Raw genomic sequence first — 19710 nt, 5'->3', positions numbered from 1 at the left:
CCTTCAGCGCCTTCTTTAAGTGACCGAAGATGTGATAATCATATGGGGAGGGTTCAGAAGTACAGGGTGGATGCTCGTGTGTCCCACATTTTAGTTGGCCTAATTTCTGCTTTACGACATATATGATTGGAGATGCGCGTCGTCATGAAGCAGCAGCACTCCTTGTCGCGCACCATTCCGCAACTGCGGTTTTCGACAGACACGCTGCCTCATACACACTCCCACCACAGGCAGACTTCTCCTGCCTCTCATGCCTACTATACGCATTTATGAGTTTCAAGAGCACGTTTAGAGTCGTAACCTAGAAATAGTTCTGTTCCTTTGCTCAATGTTCTGTTCACAATATATGTAAGTTACCAAGTAGATAAAGTCGGAAGTTCCATGAGGCATTTCTCGTCTGATGTGTTGTATACAAAGAAGTCGCGACGCTAGAAAACTGTAGCGAAACGCAGGGAAACCTAAAGAGGATCGGCGTTTGGTGGAGGGAATGGTAATTCACCTACAACATAACCAAATGCAACTTACTTCGAATATATAGACAGGAAGACCTTTTACAGTATGATCACAGAATGGCAGAACAATTACTGGAGGCAGTTACGTCAATCAAGTATCTAGGAGTATGCATTTGGAACAGTTTGAAGTGGAACGACTGTATGAAATTAATCTCGAGTAATGCAGATGCCAGACTGACAAGGGGAGGCCGCCAATTGTGAAATTCAGATTCGATTCATACTGCGCATAATAAAAGCTCATGGCCAGAGGTGCAATGTGGCAAAGCACCAAGATGCACTTCTCAGCCGTTGTCGAGAAAATCCACAGTTAAAAGAAACCGTTGCGGTGAAATACTCTCTACGATGAGTAATTTTCTACAGCGTGGTGGTGCAGCGGTAAGCGCTCGGGTTCGTAATCCGAAGGTCGCCGGTTCGAATCTCGCTCCATGCAACTTTTTTTTTAGTATTTGTTTTTTGTAATTCATATATAATTCCCGGCAATCAGCTGCAACAAGTATGCATATAATAAGTTGTTGAAAGTCGTTTGTCGTGGAAAAACTAGCGACTTCGAACATCATTATGTTTTCCGCAAACAAAGTTGTATTTCACAAATGTTATTAATTGTCTTTATAATGTTAACCACGTATAGTTAACGGAAGACGTAGAAACGAATACGTATAGCATAAGTCAAACGTTCGAATTAGAATAGAGACCCCACGAACACAAACTTGCTGTGGCAGGTATGAAATATAAACTCCGTTACTCGCTCGTTACACTTGAAGGACAGATGTTGAATGGGCCGAAACGAGCCGCCCCATAACAGCGTAGTTGCCTGCTAACTTCGAAAGAAGGTATATGCGGTCCCTAACGCAACTTATAACATCGTCGAAAATCAGTGCGGACGGGACAGCTTTGGTACACCCTGTTAAACAAACGGAAAAATGGAGGCGGTACAATTGGCGGCCTCCCCTTGTGAGAGTCCTTGGAAAAATCATCAAGAAATGTAGTCCATCAATGAGGAAAGTTTTGAGATTAAATTATGCGAATTCTTGTCCTCATATCAAGTAAACAATTTTTTTCTGCACTAACATTTTTCAGCAGGTTTCTGTCATCATTAATGGAAATTTTTATGATAGTCTTTGAAACGCAAACGAGTTTTTAATTGTAATTATAGTAGAAGCAATTAACAGTAAAAACGTTAATTATTTATAATGATTTTGATCCTGTTCTCTAGATTGGTAGATACTGCAAAACGATTGTTCGTTGTTCTGTAGTTTTCTGTCAGTCGACGAAATGAAATTAATGTGCGGCTGTTTGACGATTTAACGAATAGTTTTATCAATATCTTTAGTTATGTAGAGTGAAAATATTTTATCACTGTGCTTCCCCTTACTTATAGCTGTTTTTATGACCTGACCTGTTCTCATCTGAATGCTCATCTGTTGCAGAAACACCACACACACACACACACACACACACACACACACACACACACAGAGAGAGAGAGAGAGAGAGAGAGAGAGAGAGAGAGAGAGAGAGAGAGAGAGAGAGAGACGGGGGATGTGAGCAAAGTTTAAATGAGGCGTCAGAAGGAGCGTGAAAATAAATGAACATCAACAGTAACCACACACAGAGCAACAAACCAAACTCTGTGGAACTGTTTGTTTCGAAGTTTGTGAATATGATTCGGCAACAGAATATTCTGTATTTCTGTGCGTGTCCCTTCAACAGATGGGCACTGAGATGAGAATAAGTGTCACATAAAGTAGTGTAAACCACCGCAAAACTAAGTCGCAGAGCATTTCCGACCAGCAAATTTGCGTTACAGATAAAATGGTTTCTTAATTTATCAACCAACTTCACAATAACTTCATTTTGTTTATAGACGACATAATGAAACTACGATCTTAGGGTACCTAAGAATCTAGAAAATAAAGTAAAAATCACGATAAACTTGAAATGTTTTCTGGCTGTCACTGAACCCGCTGATTCAACTTCTGACCGATTCGTCTAAATTTCTGAAGTACGTTAAGCTTGTGTGACAGAATTTTTTGTAATATTTTCGTAGTAGGCACAGTATCTCTTTCGACTACAAAATTAACGATTGTTAGCTAGTATATTAAGTGTCTTTTACTTTCGGATTATTAAATATGGTGCAGAATACGCTATTTAGTTACTGGAAAGATGATATTTCAGCGGCTGTGGCGCGACGTAGAAACAGACCTCCGTACTGGCCTGCTGGACGGCAGCACGTCACCCGACATGGCCGCCGCCTTGCTTGGTCACAAAAAACCGTCGAACTGGACACCCGATCTGTTCCCACAAAACTGGCGCCTTTAGTCGCTCAGTTGTACGTTGGTATCTAATCTGCCGTTCAGAACTGTTAATACACTGGTGACTGTAAAGATATGTAAATAATTTGTTTACCATTTATAATCCAACAGGTTATATTGGTAATCTTTAGGCAGATAGTTTCACTATGGACCTGGCTCCAAAGCTCGATGAAGGAAACGGGGCACGATGAGCAATAATTTCGGCACAAAATATAATATATTTCACTGAATGATTACTTTGCTGTCCATCTTGTAGTTTCATCATCACCACAGTAGTGAATGGTTAGTAAACTGATATAACATTACCTAACGACAGTCCCTCTGTAAAAGATACCATTTCTGTAAAGATTTGAAGTCGCCACCTCTGAAGGAACAATTTAACTTTGTTATTTCAGAATTAGTTTTACTGTTACCTAAATGTAGTTATTTTATTGTAATTATCTTGAATGTTCTACTTAGAATCTAGACGGATGAAAGCAGCAATGCCATATAATAGCTTAATGGACACTGTCCTTAGAATTAATGCAAGACAAATAATAGCAAAATTAGTGAAATTGATTTCAACATCAATATCAGCAAGTCGATTAGCAATGCGACCATTCAACATCAGACAAATGCGAATAGATTTTTAGTTGTCTTTTCCAGCAAAATGAACATTAGTTGAAATTACGACAATCATCCAATGCCATGATTCTGGGAAATTGACACTATCAAAAGACCGTTTATTTTGACGCAAATTTACTTAAAAATACGATACTGTTTATGAATTTAGGGTAATTAATTTGAAAAAAGAATTTTATTTAACAACTCTGTTCCATAATGGAGTATGAAGTTTTGAATGCAAAATTCAGTAAAGTCCCACCCACTTAGGTTTAATAAATTTCTTGCTTTGTTTGTAGTAGCTTATGTGTTGCTGTTGTTGAAGATTGCAGAATGATAACTGGTTAGACTCTTCACATCTCCTTTGGGATGAAATTAATTTATTACTAACTAGTTGCTTTGGGTAGCCATTTTTCTTGATGTAACGTACTCAAAATTTTACTATAGGGTAATATTTTACAATCTTGTTTCCAAACTCCACAATTTCCGGAGACGACTTTGCAGCACGAATGCTGCTGTTAGACCGTCTTTCACTCGAATTTGCACAATTCTATCACCTGCTGAATTTTAATCAGCTACATCAGCACACCAGCATCGTGCTTGCGACTGTCACCTTTTCGACATTTCCGCAGCATTCTGTGCCAAGGTTGTCCACAGAGTACAAGCTGAAAACCCAGAGTGGATTCCCATGTTCCTTATTAGCTTCCTCAAAAGTTTAATAGATTTCCAAATAACCTCTGAATATTACAGTAATTAGAAGTTTGACATTAATTATTATGCTCTTATTTTCTGTAACAAATACTTAGTACCTCATTGTCTTTTAACAGTTAATTAAAGAGATTTAATATGGTTTATCAAATCGTTATCTCACGTAGGGACTTTTTTTGGTTATAGCTAAATCGAAACATTTTTATAAGTTTTATTTGAGTTGTTACGTTAAAAGCCTTTATTTTTGTTATAAGAGTTGAGCACTTACAATATACCTGCATTTTAGAGACCATAAGAAATATTCTCACAAAGCTGTTGAAAACTGTATAGGCACAAAAAAGAATAAGCTGAGGACTTGGATTCTCAGAGTTAATCTGTACTGCCACTGAAGGAAGATGTATATCCGAATGTGCTGGTAGCGTGAAGAAGACTCTGTGCCACGTACAACGCCCTGCATTGTGCAAAGGCCCAAAGGGGTCTGCCTGCCTTTGTCGTGCGAGTAGCGATGGCGCAGGCGGCGTAACGACTGAGGGCGGCGCTCCGCGCCTAACAAGTCGGCCCTCCCGCGACACAGCTGGCTGCCGCGCATAATATCGAGAGAGCCGCGCCGTGTAATCCGTCTGTGAATCGATAGCTGTGGGACTCGAGGCGTGCACAGTGGGAGCACCAGTGGTGGAGTCAGCGACCCGGGGCGCGGTGGGGGCTGCCCGGGGGTGGGGGGAAGCCGAGGACCGTGCTGACACATCGCGTGCGCCAGCTAACCAGCTAACCGTACCACCCACGCGCTGCCTTTGTCTTACTGCTGACTGGCGGAAAAAATAACGTTTAATACGGTACTGGGAGAAATGGAGCTAGAATCAACATCACGTGTCTCGGTTTTCCGTATCTCACATTCCCAGGTTACAATAGATGTGTGATAAGTTTCATAACAGTCAGCGTGTTTCCTTCAGTAGCTCACTACAAAGAGGTTTATTTTACATCGGTAGCTCATTATAAGGAAATTATTCCTACATCTCAATCCATACTTCGCAACCAACCTTACGGTACGTGACGGGACCACTGTTTTTTCTCCTTACCAGTTCCATTCGCGTCTCTAAACCTCCGTCTGAGCTTTAATATCTCTGACTTTATCGTTGTTGTCATTTCTGATACGTATTTAGGAAGGTACAGTGTGCTGACCGACTCTTCCTGGAACATGCCCTCTGGAAATTTCAGTAGTAAAAACCTTCGTAGTGCAAAACATCTCTCTTATGTCTGGTTTTTTTTTTTAGTCTAGTCTCGTAAGGGCCCCGTACTGATAAGCAATACTCAAGAATTTGTGTCGCAAGTGTTTTTTCAGTCACTTCTTATGTGTCTGTATTACATCTGTTTGAGATTCTTTCATCGTCAGTGTAGTGCTGTAGGGAGATCAAGAGATGAATTCAGCAAGCAGGTTCAAATGGATGCGGGTGTCGATAGTTATTCGCAGATAAAGAGGCTTGCGTAGGACACAGCAGAACTGATAGCTCCATCAAACCCGCCTTTGGACTGAAGACATCGTCATCAACAACAAGATTCTACCAGGGATTCTCAGTTTGGCATCTGTTCTTCCTACAGTTTATTTTTTGTAGTCATTCCGCTAAAGACCTCAGTGTATAGTTCTCCTAGGTACTTTCTGGTAATTATTGTTACTGTCTATTTGCAGTCAATAGCGTAATCGTATAGTAGGGGATTTATTCACAAATGTATTCATACTACATTACATTCATTTTTGTTCAGACACAATTGACAGTCCCTACACCAATGATTAATTCTCTGCAGGATTTCCTGCAACTGACTACAATCTTCTGAGATCCTAATGTGTTGTAAACAGCTCCATCGTCTGCGAGCTGCCTCATGGAGCCTCCGACATTGTCCACTAGATGATTTATATATAGGTGTCCCGGGAGGAACAGTCAGTATTCTGGAATATGTGACGACGATTATTCGAAGCAAGAAGGGTATTATACATGGGCTCTAAAACGCATGCATTAAGAGCTACGACCTCTTGTTCAGTATAAGAGATGGATATCACATACCGAAATAAACAAGTGCTAGTAGCTCTTAAGGTATGTATTTTAGACCCCATGTTTACTAGGCTTTTTGCTTTTGACATACCGTTCATGTCATACGCCTGAATACTGACCATTCCTCCTGAGATATCCTCCATCTACTACAATACGGAAGGAATAGGGTGCTATTGACAACACAGAGCAGTTGAACAACAGACAGGCACAAGGAAAAAAATACAGAAATATGTAAGCTTTTGGAGAAAGACTCCTCAGATGTATAACTCTCACACATTCACCCAGCAATAACTCACAGATGTGGCTACTATCACCAGCCACTGGGTTACGACTGCGACTGCATCTGACGTGAGTAGCAATCTTATGTGTTAGGTGTGTGGGTAAGATGTAAGGATGTGGCGAGGAAGGTGACAGATGGCAGCGCAGAGGTGGGAAGGATGCCATTGCTACTTAAGAGAGCTTGCAAGGACGTGGTGGGGCTCAGATAGAGCCATTAGATCCACATCAGCGGTTTCTTATGGAGGAGGAGTGGATGGATGGGGAAACCATAAGGGAGAAGAGTAGAGAAGAGAGGAGAAAAACACCTGTAGATGCATTGGAGGGCTAGAAGGCTTGCAAGTACTATATTGGGAGCAGGGAAGGGGATAGGTATATAGACAACACACTCTTTCTTCCCATAACTGCTTTGGCCTCAACCTTCGTTAGTCCTTGTCCTCCATCTGCCTATCCCTTCCCCTGCTCCCACAAAAACACAACACATCCCTTCTATCCGGTCAATGCACCTAATATTCGTTTCCTTTTCTGTCCTTCTCTTTCCTCCCTTTGACCTTCCCGCCCTCCCCCATAGCACTGCCACCTCCCTGTCTCTCCAACTAGCAGCCCTATCCTTTCACCTATCCGTCCCCCTCTCCCACCCGATTTCTCCTCCACCACATACGCCAGCAGAATACTGCTCAGATGAAACGCAGTCGGAATGAGGCCTTAGCGGCTGGAGACAGTAGTCAAATACATGAAAGTTGTTCTTAGATGTGGGAGTTCTACCCCTGAGGAACGGTTTTGCCCGAAAGTTTAAATGTTGGTAGTAATCTTTTCATTGTGTCTGTCTGCGAATCAACACCTCCTTTCAATGACGAATGGCAGTCTATGCTTTTCACGTAGCAGTTATTCCATCATGGATTTCCCATTGTTTGATAGTATGTATATATAGCTGCAGTTCCCTGTGACTAATTTATCAGCATTTTTTGGCATTCGTGGTACCGCCAGTTTATATCAAAGTATTTGCTCACATGTCAATTGTACTACTATGAACAAAGAACAAAATAATTGTTTCTTATTGAACTATGTAATGTCTTTGACTGAAAAGTGAAAATCTATAACATGAACCAGAATAAAGCACATTCTGGATGTTACATTTTTCGCGACAATAGACAGTCTGTTTATATTCATAGTGAAAAGCGAGTAATTTGTAGCAATTTGCAATTAAAATGAAAGCTGTCAGGTGAACACCAATCACAGAGTGGCCCATACTGTCGCAATAAATGACAAAATCAAGTTTCAGATACAGCTTGCCGTATAACGATCACTCATGACGATTTAATGAAGTATTTTTATCTGTCTCCTTGTCACAGAGCAAGTGCCCGACATCACGCAGTGGAAACAAACACGTAACTACCATGTGCACCTTTTGTGGATGAATCTGAAATTGTTTGACAACTAGATAATGGAATAAACGAATAGTTCAAAAAGTGACTGCTTGCAGTTTTCTGTAATTGTTTATCGAGTTACGCTACATGGACGAAATTACCACAGAGTGCACAGAGAATACAAGGGCTATAAAAATGATAATTTTTTCTAACTTGAATGTTTAGACTCCATTCGTGTAACACACCCTGACATCTGCCCACTTCATAAAAAAAAGTTGAGATTTTAGGTGTTCATTACCTGTTACAGAGCAGGTAGTACCTCTTTAAAAAGTCGTCAGCCGTGGCTCCCCGCTGCTACATGGACTGTTGAACTGATTAAGGTACTAGACCAGCGTTCAGGACCAACGGGGCTTAACAGCCCAACGCGGCATCTTCTTCTAGGCTTTTGTGATTGCTTGACATCGGTTAAGACTAGTGCGAAGACTGTTCCGGTGATCTTTCTCCCCTTTGCTCTACAAAACGGTTGTTTTGCTCCATAACTAATGAGCTGGTCGCCAATGGGACTTTTCCGCCGCACCCATACTGGAAGAGATGCAACAAATATGTCCCGCAAGGTTTCAGTCATTCCTTCCGAAGCTGAAACTATCCAAAAGGCGTGGTGTCGTTATCACCGGACTGAGCTGTTATCCGTACTGCCAGCCGCTGTGACCGAGCGGTTCTAGGCACTTCAGTCCATAACTGCCCGACTGCTACGGTCGCAGGTTCGAGTCCTGCCTCTGGCATGGATGGGTGTGATGTCCTTAGGTTAGTTAGGTTTACGTAGTTCTGAATTCTAGGGAACTGTTGACCTCCGATGTTAAGTCCCGCAGTGCTCAGAGCCGTTTGAACCATTTGTCATCCGTACTCATTTAGTTAAGAATTACACCTCTCCTTGACCAAAGTAAATTGTTTAATCGAGACTCGAACTCCTTTCTTTTAGGAGTGTTAGTTCTGAAAGGTTCACAGGGGAGCGTCTGTGAAATTTGGAAGCAGGTACTGACGGAATTGGAGCTGTGATGACGGGTCGTGAGTCGTGCTTGGGTAGCTGCCCGCGAAAGGCGATGGTCCCTAGTCCGAGTCTCGGTCCAGCTCACAGTTCTGATCTGCCAGAAAGTTTCATTTCAGCCAGACAGTTTCATTCTGGAATTGTTTAATGGCTCTGAGCACTATGGGACTTAACATCTGTGGTCATCAGTCCCCTAGAACTTAGAACTACTTAAACCTAACCAACCTAAGGACATTACACACATCCATGCCCGAGGCAGCATTCGAATCTGCGACCGTAGCAGTCGCGCAGTTCCGGACTGAGCGCCTAGAACCGCTAGACCACCGCGGCCGGCGGAATTGTTTAATCATCAGCATTATCTAATTATTTGTCGGCTGGAGATGATTAAGTTCAGTGGATTGAGGTGCACTGTTAATTTATTATACTGTTTGTCGAAAGTTATTATTGAGTTTCAGTAAGAAAGTTATGCCAAGATATTCGAACAAAAGTTCAAACTTCATTGATGTCTCATGTCCTGACTACCAGTCCATACTTGTAGACTCCATTTCAACAACCACCACACTAGCACGCATTCTGAAACAGGCAACCGTAAAACATATTGTCGAGCACAAAGACTCTTAAGTGCGCGTTGTTGCATCTCAGCAACATAAAAGTGAATCTATAATGAAAAAACTGGCCTACGCCATTTATGAAAGACTCTCCCAAAACTAGTGTATATGTAAACGTTACTACCGATAGTTTTTCCATTGTGATATGGTTGCGTGTCAGTGCTGAATACGTTTCATTGCAGTGCATTACCGTGAACGTAGTTGTTGTGTGAAATTCTTCGTTCAGTCCAGGAGGGGAAAGCTGTATTTGAGACCTATATTCGTTTTCACTCGTTTGAAGGCACACGCGAAGTGTTCGTAGCAAAATTTCCGAATGCCAAGAGCCGTGTTAACAGTATCATACACGAGATACAGGGTGACAAATAATGATCTATATGAAACAAGATCGTCATAACTTCTGAATGGTTGGAGTTAGGACGTTTGTTCTAGGCGCGCAGTCCGGAACCGTGCGACTGCTACGGTCGCGGGTTCGAATCCTGCCTCGGGCATTGATGTGTGTGCTGTCCTTAGGTTAGTTAGGTTTAAGTAGTTCTAAGTTCTAGAGGACTGATGTCCACAGCAGTGGAGTCCCATAGTGCTCAGAGCCATTTGAGCCATTTAGGACGTTTAAACTTCACAGTTGGCCAAGGAGCATGGTGGGAATTAGTATGCGTATGGTTTGGTTTAGTCCACTTGGAAGGGTTCATCAGTAAACAAAACTGGCTCATTTGGACGACTGAGAATCCGTATTTCGCGATCGAGATGTGTCTTGACCCTCAACGAGTGACTGTGTGGCGTGCAGTGTCCAGTCGCAGAATATACAGTGCCATAGGACTTGGTGGCGCCGTGACTGCGCAACGGTACGTGAAGGATTTCGAAGATGATTTCATCCCTGTTATCCAAAGGGCCCTCATTTCGACAAGATGCCGTTCTTGCAAGACGGGGCTCGAACCGATCGAAGGAGGAGAGTGACTGTTGTCCTCGAGGAGCAATCTGAAGACCACATTCTGGCTTTGGGGCACAAAGAGGCCACTGGCATGGGCCTCAGTTGCCCACCATATTCTCCGGATCTGAACTTATGCGACTACTATTGTGGGAATATATTAAAGACCAGGTGTACAGCAATAACCCCAAAACCATTGCCGAGCTGAAAACAGCCATTCAGGAGGTCATCGACAGAACCGTGTTCCGACACTTCAGCGGGTCATACAGAATTTCGCTATTCGTCTGCACCACACCATCACAAGTGATGGTAGGCATACCGAACATGTCATAACCTAAATTCCAATACCTGTAGCGACGTTTACATGTCGAATAAAGTGTGTGTACGCCGCAGTTAGTAACTATTTTACGTTTCTTTCGTACATTTCAATAATTATCACCCTGTTGGAGAAAAATTTGTGTACAACAGGTTCGGTTTTAAATGCAAAACGAAATAGGCGCCCTTGAGTTAGGAACCCTGCGCTGTGCCTATATTGAAAGGAGAATTACTGATAGTAAATGAGTATGCAACTGATCGAATTTATCTGGTGTTAAATACACATTTTGTCGTAAAGTTTTTCATGAATTACAACTGAAACCATAAAGCGTTACAACTGTGTAACTGTAAGGTGGCAAACAAACCGAGACTATATGATTATAGCAACTGATTTCCCGAAAACAATGTTAGCCAGACAGACGCGATATCATATTTGGTGTCAGACGAGGTACGGCCTCACATATATAGCCATGTTAATTAACAGAACGCCAGGTGTTGATTACCGCCCAATCCTCACGAGATAGTCGAACGTTCACTTCCCGCTGAGACAAACTGGGGTACGTTATAATCAACGTTCTTTGACTAGGCTGTCAATACACGAAATTAGCGTACAATTTTCAGAGAATTCTACATCCAACTAACTGATTACGAAAAGGAAAGCAGTGACTTCCAACAAGATGGAGCAACGTGTCACACGTCAAACGTTTCACTGAATCGTGTTCACGCAGTTTTCGCAAATAAACTGGTCGTCAAGAGTTGACGGCGACCTCCACGTTCCCTAGAATTATCTACTTGCCACTTTTTCCTTTGAGGCTACTTAAAGGAGAGAGCTTACGCATTCAATCCCTCAAAGTATTGATGCTCTGAAGCTGAACATTCAACGAGAAATCAAAGCAATTCACAACAATGTTTGCGTCAGATAGCCGTGCGGTCTGAGGCGCCTTGTCACGGACCGCTCGGCTCCCCCCGTCGGCGGCTGGAAACCTCCCTCAGGCATGGGAGTGTGTGTGTGTGTCGTCCTTAGCGTAAGTAAGTTAGTTTAAGTCAGATTAAGTAGTGAGTATGCCTAGGGGCCGATGACCTCAGCAGTTTGGTCCCATAAGACCTGACCACAGTCCTTTGCGTCAGACATTTCTCTCTGTCCATGTTGATCCATTGTGGACGTCGGATGTCGGACAGCGGCTGGTCAAATATTGATGAAAGAAATTCACCAAAGATCCGTGCAAATTAGAAAGTTATTTTACTATATTTCCGCTGCCAGTTTCGGCAAATCAGTATGTCATCTTCAAGCTCCTTCATAATAAAAGTATACATGTAGTGTACATCAAAGTGTACCATAGTAAGCTTTATAGAAAACGACGGGTAGTAATAAAGTACTTAGAAACTACAAAATGCAAGTAGCAGCGTTAAGACAAATACTTGTGTACAACAAAACAAAACAGAATATGTATACATACTGGTTATCTTTGAAACTATTTTAGCATCACAGAGTTTTAAGAGAACATGCCAAACATTGGAATGACCAAAAGTAGACAATATACATTCAGAAGCGCAACCGAACGAAGGTTCTCAATTTTTTAATATAAAAAAACATAATTCTTATAGATGAGAGAACCCCTAGTTCATATGAGGACCTATCCTCATTCAAAGTAAATTGTCGCATTATAATCTATGAAGTACACAGTGGTGTGCATATCTACAGCCTAAGTATTATCACTACTCGTGATATATCATAATTAATTGTCACACCATCAAAAATGCAACCTGAAGCAAAACCCAGCGGCAGACAACATATTACGTGAAAAACTGAATGTGAAGAACATGGAAGGATACTCGAAAAATACGTTATATACGAGATCAAAATAGAATGATATGACTTTCTGTCGCTTACATTACATAACAGGTCGGCAATACAAGAGTGGTACAAAGAAGGACTTCAAATCCATATTAACTAAGGGGAGTCCTCCAAAATCTCAGCTGACAACGTCACACAACTTCCCTTGTAGCATAAGGTACAGGTATCACACTAGCGACATACCTACAAAATGACGAACCCATCCAAATGGGAACTGACACATAGCAAGTTGTATCGCGATATGTAATGCGGGGATGGACGAAGGTAAAAGATAAGTAAGTATGCAAAGACCAACAAAACATCAAAGTATAGGGCCTCTAATTAAGTAACATACCTATACACAAAAGGGGGGCAATAATTGTGAGCGAAAAAGAAGTTAATAAATGACATCATATAATAAACTAATTATGATTTAACAATGTGATTCGAAACATTGCAAGTGACGGAGAAACCCAAGGCGATGAAAGAATGTGTTGGTACAGGTCTAAATATGCCAGAGGTCTCAAGCTGCTTGCGCCCCACAACAGTACCTCATAAAATAAAAACACGTAATTACCGTCAGCTCGGCATGAATCAGAAATCCATAAACACCATTAAATGCATATCTGATAACAACATTATAACAATCCCCATAAGCTATGTGGTGAAGTAACGGATGAAGTTAGAACACTGATAAAGTAACCGAATCCTACGCAGGAGACGCATCTTACTCGAGAATGTGAGCATTTAAGTCACCTGCAACAAACTTTACACATAATTTCCAAACTTTACGAAGTTTTCTCACTGCCACCCCGCACAGATTGATGAAAGAAGAAAAGTTTATAGCTTACTACACTTTCGCTGTTCATGCAGCAAGACTGCCGCATTCCTACTTCTTTTCTACTAATTCTGTTCCCGACACATTTAGTAGACAGTATCCACTTATGGTGCTGAGTGTACCTGCAAAATTATATCATTGTAAGATACATAGTTCAAGAGACAAGACTTCATAAACATTTAGCTGCATGAAAACTTAGCTGCAAGATGACATTAGCTACAGATACTATTTAAATTTGTGTACAAATATATGTGAAATATGTTAAATATATCTGACATGTGTGTGCACAGGTGGTGACGTGGGTAAAATGCGTCTCCTAAATCCGTGATCGACTTCAACATGACTTGGTACAGAAATTATATACTATCTGGAAAGAAGTACTGTGGGGGTAAGATCCACAAGCCTCCCATTGGGGTGGGAATGATGGACAAAGAAAGGTATGGGAGGAGGGGATGGAGAGACTGAAGTGATAGAAAAGGATGGATACAGGTAGGGTGGAGGAGAAGCTGGACAGAGAGAGGGAGAAGGAGGAGGAGGAGGTGGATAGACAGAGAGGAGGAGGGAGAGGCGAACAGAGAGAGAAAAGAGGAGATGAAGAGAGAGAGGAGGCAGAGGAGGAGGAATTGGAGGAGGAGAGGGAAAAAGAGAGGAAGAGGAGGGCATATGTAAAGAGAGAGATGAGGATGAGATAGGCAGAGGTAGGGGGAGGAGGAGATGGGACAGAGAGAGATAGAGGAGAAGTAAATGGACAAAGAGTGAGGGAGGAGAAGGAGATAGAATGAAGGGGGGAGGAGAAAATAAACTAACAGAAAACTGGAATGAATACAATCCCTGCCAACGCTGGTTACTGAGCTAGTCATTAAGAAAATTTAATTACAACTTTTACGTTATGGATTCAGCTTCGTACTGTTCATCATGTATTACTTCAGGTATATGTCGATATGCAGCAACAGGGACCTTACAGCTGGTACTTTGGATACGTGAGCTCACCCGGTGTCTGGTGCTGCGCAGGTATCGAGGAAGCGCACCGCGCCGGCAAGGTGGCCAGCCTGATCGGCGTGGAGGGCGGCCACGCGCTGGGCAGCTCGCTGGCGGTGCTGCGCATGTTCTACCAGCTGGGCGCGCGCTACCTCACGCTGACGCACGCCTGCAACACGCCTTGGTGAGTCGCCGCCGATGCTGCCGGCTCTACCTGCTGTCTGCTGCCTGCTCTACCTGCTGTCTGTTACTCGCTGCTGCCAGCCGCCATGACAGAGGAGCAAATGAAAGCGAACGCATATTCGCAGGCATTTCGCCTGTGTTCACTCTCATTCACTTATATCTATGCACATGCGTTAATACTAGAGGAAACGGGAAAGAACAAGAGATGACGAACGTATCTCATGAATGCTGTGTTATTATGTTTGGATTAGTAATCGGCACATAGGATATTACAATACACAAAGTTTTGGGGGAATAAACGCACATATTTTTTATTGGTGACTGAGAACAGTGTACTGAAAAACATGACAGCAGACGTTATTTCATTTGCAAACCAATGATTATAGCGATTAGGAGCACTATGTTTTTAAGTTGGTTAGTACCTCAAAGTACATGTGACAAGACCAAGCCCCTGATACTTACATTCCCCAGGGCATCAGATGAGGTGTTGAAGCGTACAAACATGAATGCGAAACGGGAAGTCTGTACTGACAGGCGTAGTCGACTTAGCTGTGCATTTACGAAAGTGCAGAAAATATTAGGTAGTAAATAATATGACAAGTTTCCCGGAAAACTGTTTGATGCAAAGAAAAAACAAGTAACACACTGAAGTGGGTGCATATGAGGGTACCAGTGATCAGAATATCTGCACTTACACCCCTAACACCCTATATACAAACATCAAAAAAAGTTTTGCATCATCTCGGTTGCGAGATTTCCTGAACCTGTGAAGAAAGTTGGAATAGAGATCAACATAAACATCGTTTCTGACCTATTTATTGCTCATGAAAACCACACATTGCATGTTGTACCACCATATAAAGAGACCTTCAGAGGTGATGGTCCAGGTAGCTGTACACAAGGGTACCTCCAGTACCCAGTAGCACGTCCTCTTGCATTGTTGCTTGCCTCTATTCGTCATGGCATGCTATCCACAGGCCCCTCAAGGCATTGTTAGTCCAAATTGTCCAACTGCTCAACGGCGATTCGGCGTAGATCCCTCAGACTGGTTGGTGGGTCATATAGTCGATAAGCAGCCCTTTTCAATCTATCCCAGGCATATTCGGTAGGGATCATGTCTGGAGAACATGCTGGGCACGCTAGTCGAGCGATGTCGTTATCCTGGAGGAAGTCACTCACAAGATGTGCACGTTGGGGGTGCGAGCTGTCGTCCATGAAGATGAATGTCTCGCCAATATGCTGCCTTTATGTTTACACTGTCGGTCGGAAGATGGCATTCATGTATAGTACAGCCGTTACGGTGCCATCCATGGCCACCAGCGGTGTACGTCGGCCCACATAATGCCACCCCAAAACAGCAGGGAACCTCCACCTTGCAGCACTCGTTGAACGGTGTGTCTAAGGCGATCAGCCTTACCGGGTTGCGTCCAAACACGTCTCCGACGATTGTCTGGCTGAAGGCATATGCGAGACCCATTGGTGAAGAGAACGTGATGGCAATCCTGAGCGGTCCATTCGGCATGTTGCTGGGCTCATCTGTACCGCGCTACATGGTGTCGTGGTTGAAAAGACAGACCTCGCCAGAGACATCGGGAGTCAAGTTGCGCGTCATGCAGCCTATTGCGCGCAGTGAGTCGTAACACGACGTCCTGTGGCTGCACGAAAAGCTTTATTTTTTCAACATGGTGGCGTTGCTGTCAGGGTTCCTCCTAGCCACAATCCCTTGATTGCGGTCATCCACTGCAGTAGTACCCCTTGGATGGCAAGGGCTTGGAATGTCATCGACAGTTCCTGTCTCTCTGTATCTCCTCTATGTCCGAACAACATCGCTTTGGTTCACTCCAAGAGATCTGGACAATTGCCTTGTTGTTGGCCCCTTCCTGGCACAAAGTAACAATGCGGACATGATCGAACCGCGGTATTGACCGTCTACGCATGGTTGAACTACAGACAACGCGAGCCGTGGACCTCCTTCCTGGTGGAATGACTGTAAGTGATCGGCTGTCGGAGCCCCTCCATCTATTTGGCGCTGCTCTGCGTGGTTGTTTACATCTTTAGGGGGTTTAGTGATGTCTGTCAACAGTCAAAGGGACTGCGTCTGTGATACAGTATCCACAGCCAACGTCTGTCTACAGGAGTTCTGGGAACCGGGATGATGCAGACGTTGTCTTGATGTGTGTAGTTAGTAACAAGATGCTGAACTTTGATATTCAGAGGCAACTGTTTTGGATGAAGTAAGCAGAAAGACGTACGAAAGGAAGAATTAAGGTCTCTCACTTTGTACGTAAATGTGAAATTCGTGGAGGTAGTTCAGACGACACCTAACGGCAGCTCCAGCTAAAGCACTCCCCTTGCCTTGATAAGTACGTCCCCCAGCGTCCACTTGCACTAAACTGTGCGCTCTCTGGTTGTAAATGTGCAGATCTGTCACTTTTAGCTAAGAGTATCAATAGATATCTTCTACTTTCCGCCCTTTTGCAGCAATTGATAGTACCAGGTCGTGAACACATTGATTCGCTGAGATGTCAGAGTACTGTTAAGTGAGAACCGTAGACACTGAGTATAATCGCTAATTCCGTCTAGTACGTTCTTAATATTTGTTGTAATGAATATAAAGGCAGGAAGGAGAAAAGGCGATTAATGGTGAGATGGATGGCGCAAATCGGCAAAGCCTACGTCGTAGGCCTGTCCTTAACACGATGATGCCTGACCGTCGGATGATGAATAATCTGTTTTCGCCGTCTGAATTAACTTTGCAATAAAATAACGCTTATAAATCGGCATCAGATTTTGCTGTCATGCAACTGAGTGAAGATAGGTTCGTCTTCTGGAATGTGCTTTGAGCATGTAAGGCTGCGACAATGGCAGCCGATCCATTGCAACAACGTATGAAGCCGACTAACAACGAATACTTGTTAAGAAACACTACAAATGATTATTACAAGGGGACAAGATGTAAATTAAGTAGTAGAAATTAATAAAGCAAATCTTCAGGTTAATATAACTCAAGCTATTTAAACACTCATAATAAGACACTACATTTTATTCCATTCGTTTACTAAGACAGCTATGATCGGAAAGAGTACAAGGCAGTAAAAAAACACGCTAGCATTTGTCTTAAAAACAAATGCGGATCGGAAACAAATCGTTGAAAATATCTCTGAGATTGGGAAACTGTGGTAATAACTATAAATTGTGTGATTTCATGAAGAATTTAAGTTCACTAATGAACAGTTCAAGTAAATTTTAAGGAAGTCACCTTCAGTATTCTCTTTAATTCCTGCAGCAGTACTCTATCAGTACAACTTTATAACGAGTGATGTCACACATCACTTTAATCCAATGGTGCCTAACAACATGTTGTAACGTACAACGGTTCTCAGTCGTCGCATTCATATTCGATTTAATAATTACGGTTGTCAGCAAGCTCGCGACAGTTTATATTGCCTTTTGACTATGATTTTATCTTTAATTGACGATAATTTTCACTTGATGGAAAAGTTTGTGCGGCACATGACCGACACACGACCATGCGCTTGGACCGACTCCGCCAGACTCCACAACTAGGTGACAACGACGTTTCTGGCCTCAAACAGTTCAGTCAGTCAGGGGTCTGGAATTTTCTGATGCTCGTGTAGGATTCGGGTTGTGTCAACCAACAGTCAGCCAGACGTGAAGTGTGTTCGCAGTTGCGAATACGGACAACCATCAGCTGTATTACGGAATGACGACTGTGAAACTTGTGCCCGACCGGGACTCGAACACGGACTTCCCGCTTAACGCGAGCGGTCGCTTTACCAGTGGGCTACCCGAGCACGACTCATTGCCAAACCCGACCTTCCATACGGCGTCAACAAATTTTCACTGTTGTCATTTTCTTATATACCTGATAGTTGTCCATATTCGCAATTGCGAATTCATTTCACGTGTTTCGTAACGGCTGCAGTCGTCCCAGACATTGTATCGTAATTAGGAATAACACAGGTACTGCAGTATCGTAATAGTTATGGAGGACGTTGTTCCCAAATGGGTGACACCGTGCCCCGTCAGCAAACTATCATGCAGGAAACTACACGTCAGCAAAACGTCACGAAGTCCTTCTTCCCACACTGAAGGCAAACTGCCCAAGGGAGATTGCATATAATGTAAGTGTTATGCAGCTTTCCTTGGTATCAGTACAAGACTTTACACAATCACTACGTGATTAAAAGTATCTGGACACCTGGCTGAATATGACTTACAAGTTCGCGGCGCCCTCCATCGGTAATCCTGGAATTAAATATGGTGTCGGCCCACCCTTAGCCTTGATGACAGCTTCCACTCTCGCCGGCAAGGAATGTTTCTTGAGAAATGGCAGCCCATTCTTCACGGAGTGCTGCACTGAGGAGAGGTATCGATGTCGGTCGGTGAGGCCTGGCACGAAGTCGGCGTTCCAAAACATCCCAAAGGTGTTCTATAGGATTCAGGTCAGAACTCTGTGCAGGCCAGTCCATCACAGGGATGTCATTGTCGTGTAACCACTCCGCCACAGACCGTGCATTATGAACAGGTGCTCGATCGTGTTGAAAGATGCAATCGCCATCCCCGAATTGCTCTTCAACAGTGGGTAGCAAGAAGGAGTGCTGTGATAGTGCCACGCAAAACAACAAGGTGTACAACCCCCTTCCATGGGTGCAAGCCACCTACATGAAAAACACGACCACACCATAACACGACCGCCTCCGGATTTTACTGTCGGCACTACTCACGCTGGCAGATGACGTTCACCGGGCATTCGCCACACCCACACCCTGCCATCTGATCGCCACATTGTGTACCGTGATTCGACACTCCACAAAAAGTTTTTCCACTGTTCAGTCGTCCGATGTTTACTCTCTTTACACCAAGCGAGGCGTTGTTTGGCATTTACCGGCGTGATGTGTGGCTTACGAGCAGCTGCTCCAACATGAAATCCAAGTTTTCTCACTTCCAGCCTAGCTGTCATAGTACTTGCAGTGCGTCCTGATGCAGTTTGGAATTCCTGCGTAATGGTCTGTATAGATGTCTGCCTATTACACATTACGACCCTCTTCAACTGTCGGCGGTCTCTGTCAATCAACAGACGAGGTTCGCCTGTATGCTTTTGCGCTGTACATGTCCCTTCACGTTTGCGCTTCACTATCACATC

At 43.3% G+C, this 19710-nt stretch overlaps 1 protein-coding gene across 1 annotated transcript in view; it reads left to right on the top strand.

Moving 5' to 3' along the window:
* LOC124606617 (dipeptidase 1-like) overlaps positions 1–19710 on the top strand; it is a 1437429-nt gene that overhangs the window by 854593 nt on the left and 563126 nt on the right. The window contains exon 8 of the mRNA XM_047138602.1: positions 14394–14544. Within this exon, the coding sequence (XP_046994558.1) occupies positions 14394–14544 (151 nt within the window). The remainder of the gene's footprint in view (positions 1–14393; positions 14545–19710) is intronic.

The sequence above is a fragment of the Schistocerca americana genome, chromosome 3 (assembly GCF_021461395.2).
Source record: "Schistocerca americana isolate TAMUIC-IGC-003095 chromosome 3, iqSchAmer2.1, whole genome shotgun sequence".
Classification (NCBI taxonomy): domain Eukaryota; kingdom Metazoa; phylum Arthropoda; class Insecta; order Orthoptera; family Acrididae; genus Schistocerca; species Schistocerca americana.
This window is presented reverse-complemented; position numbering and strand designations above follow the sequence as displayed.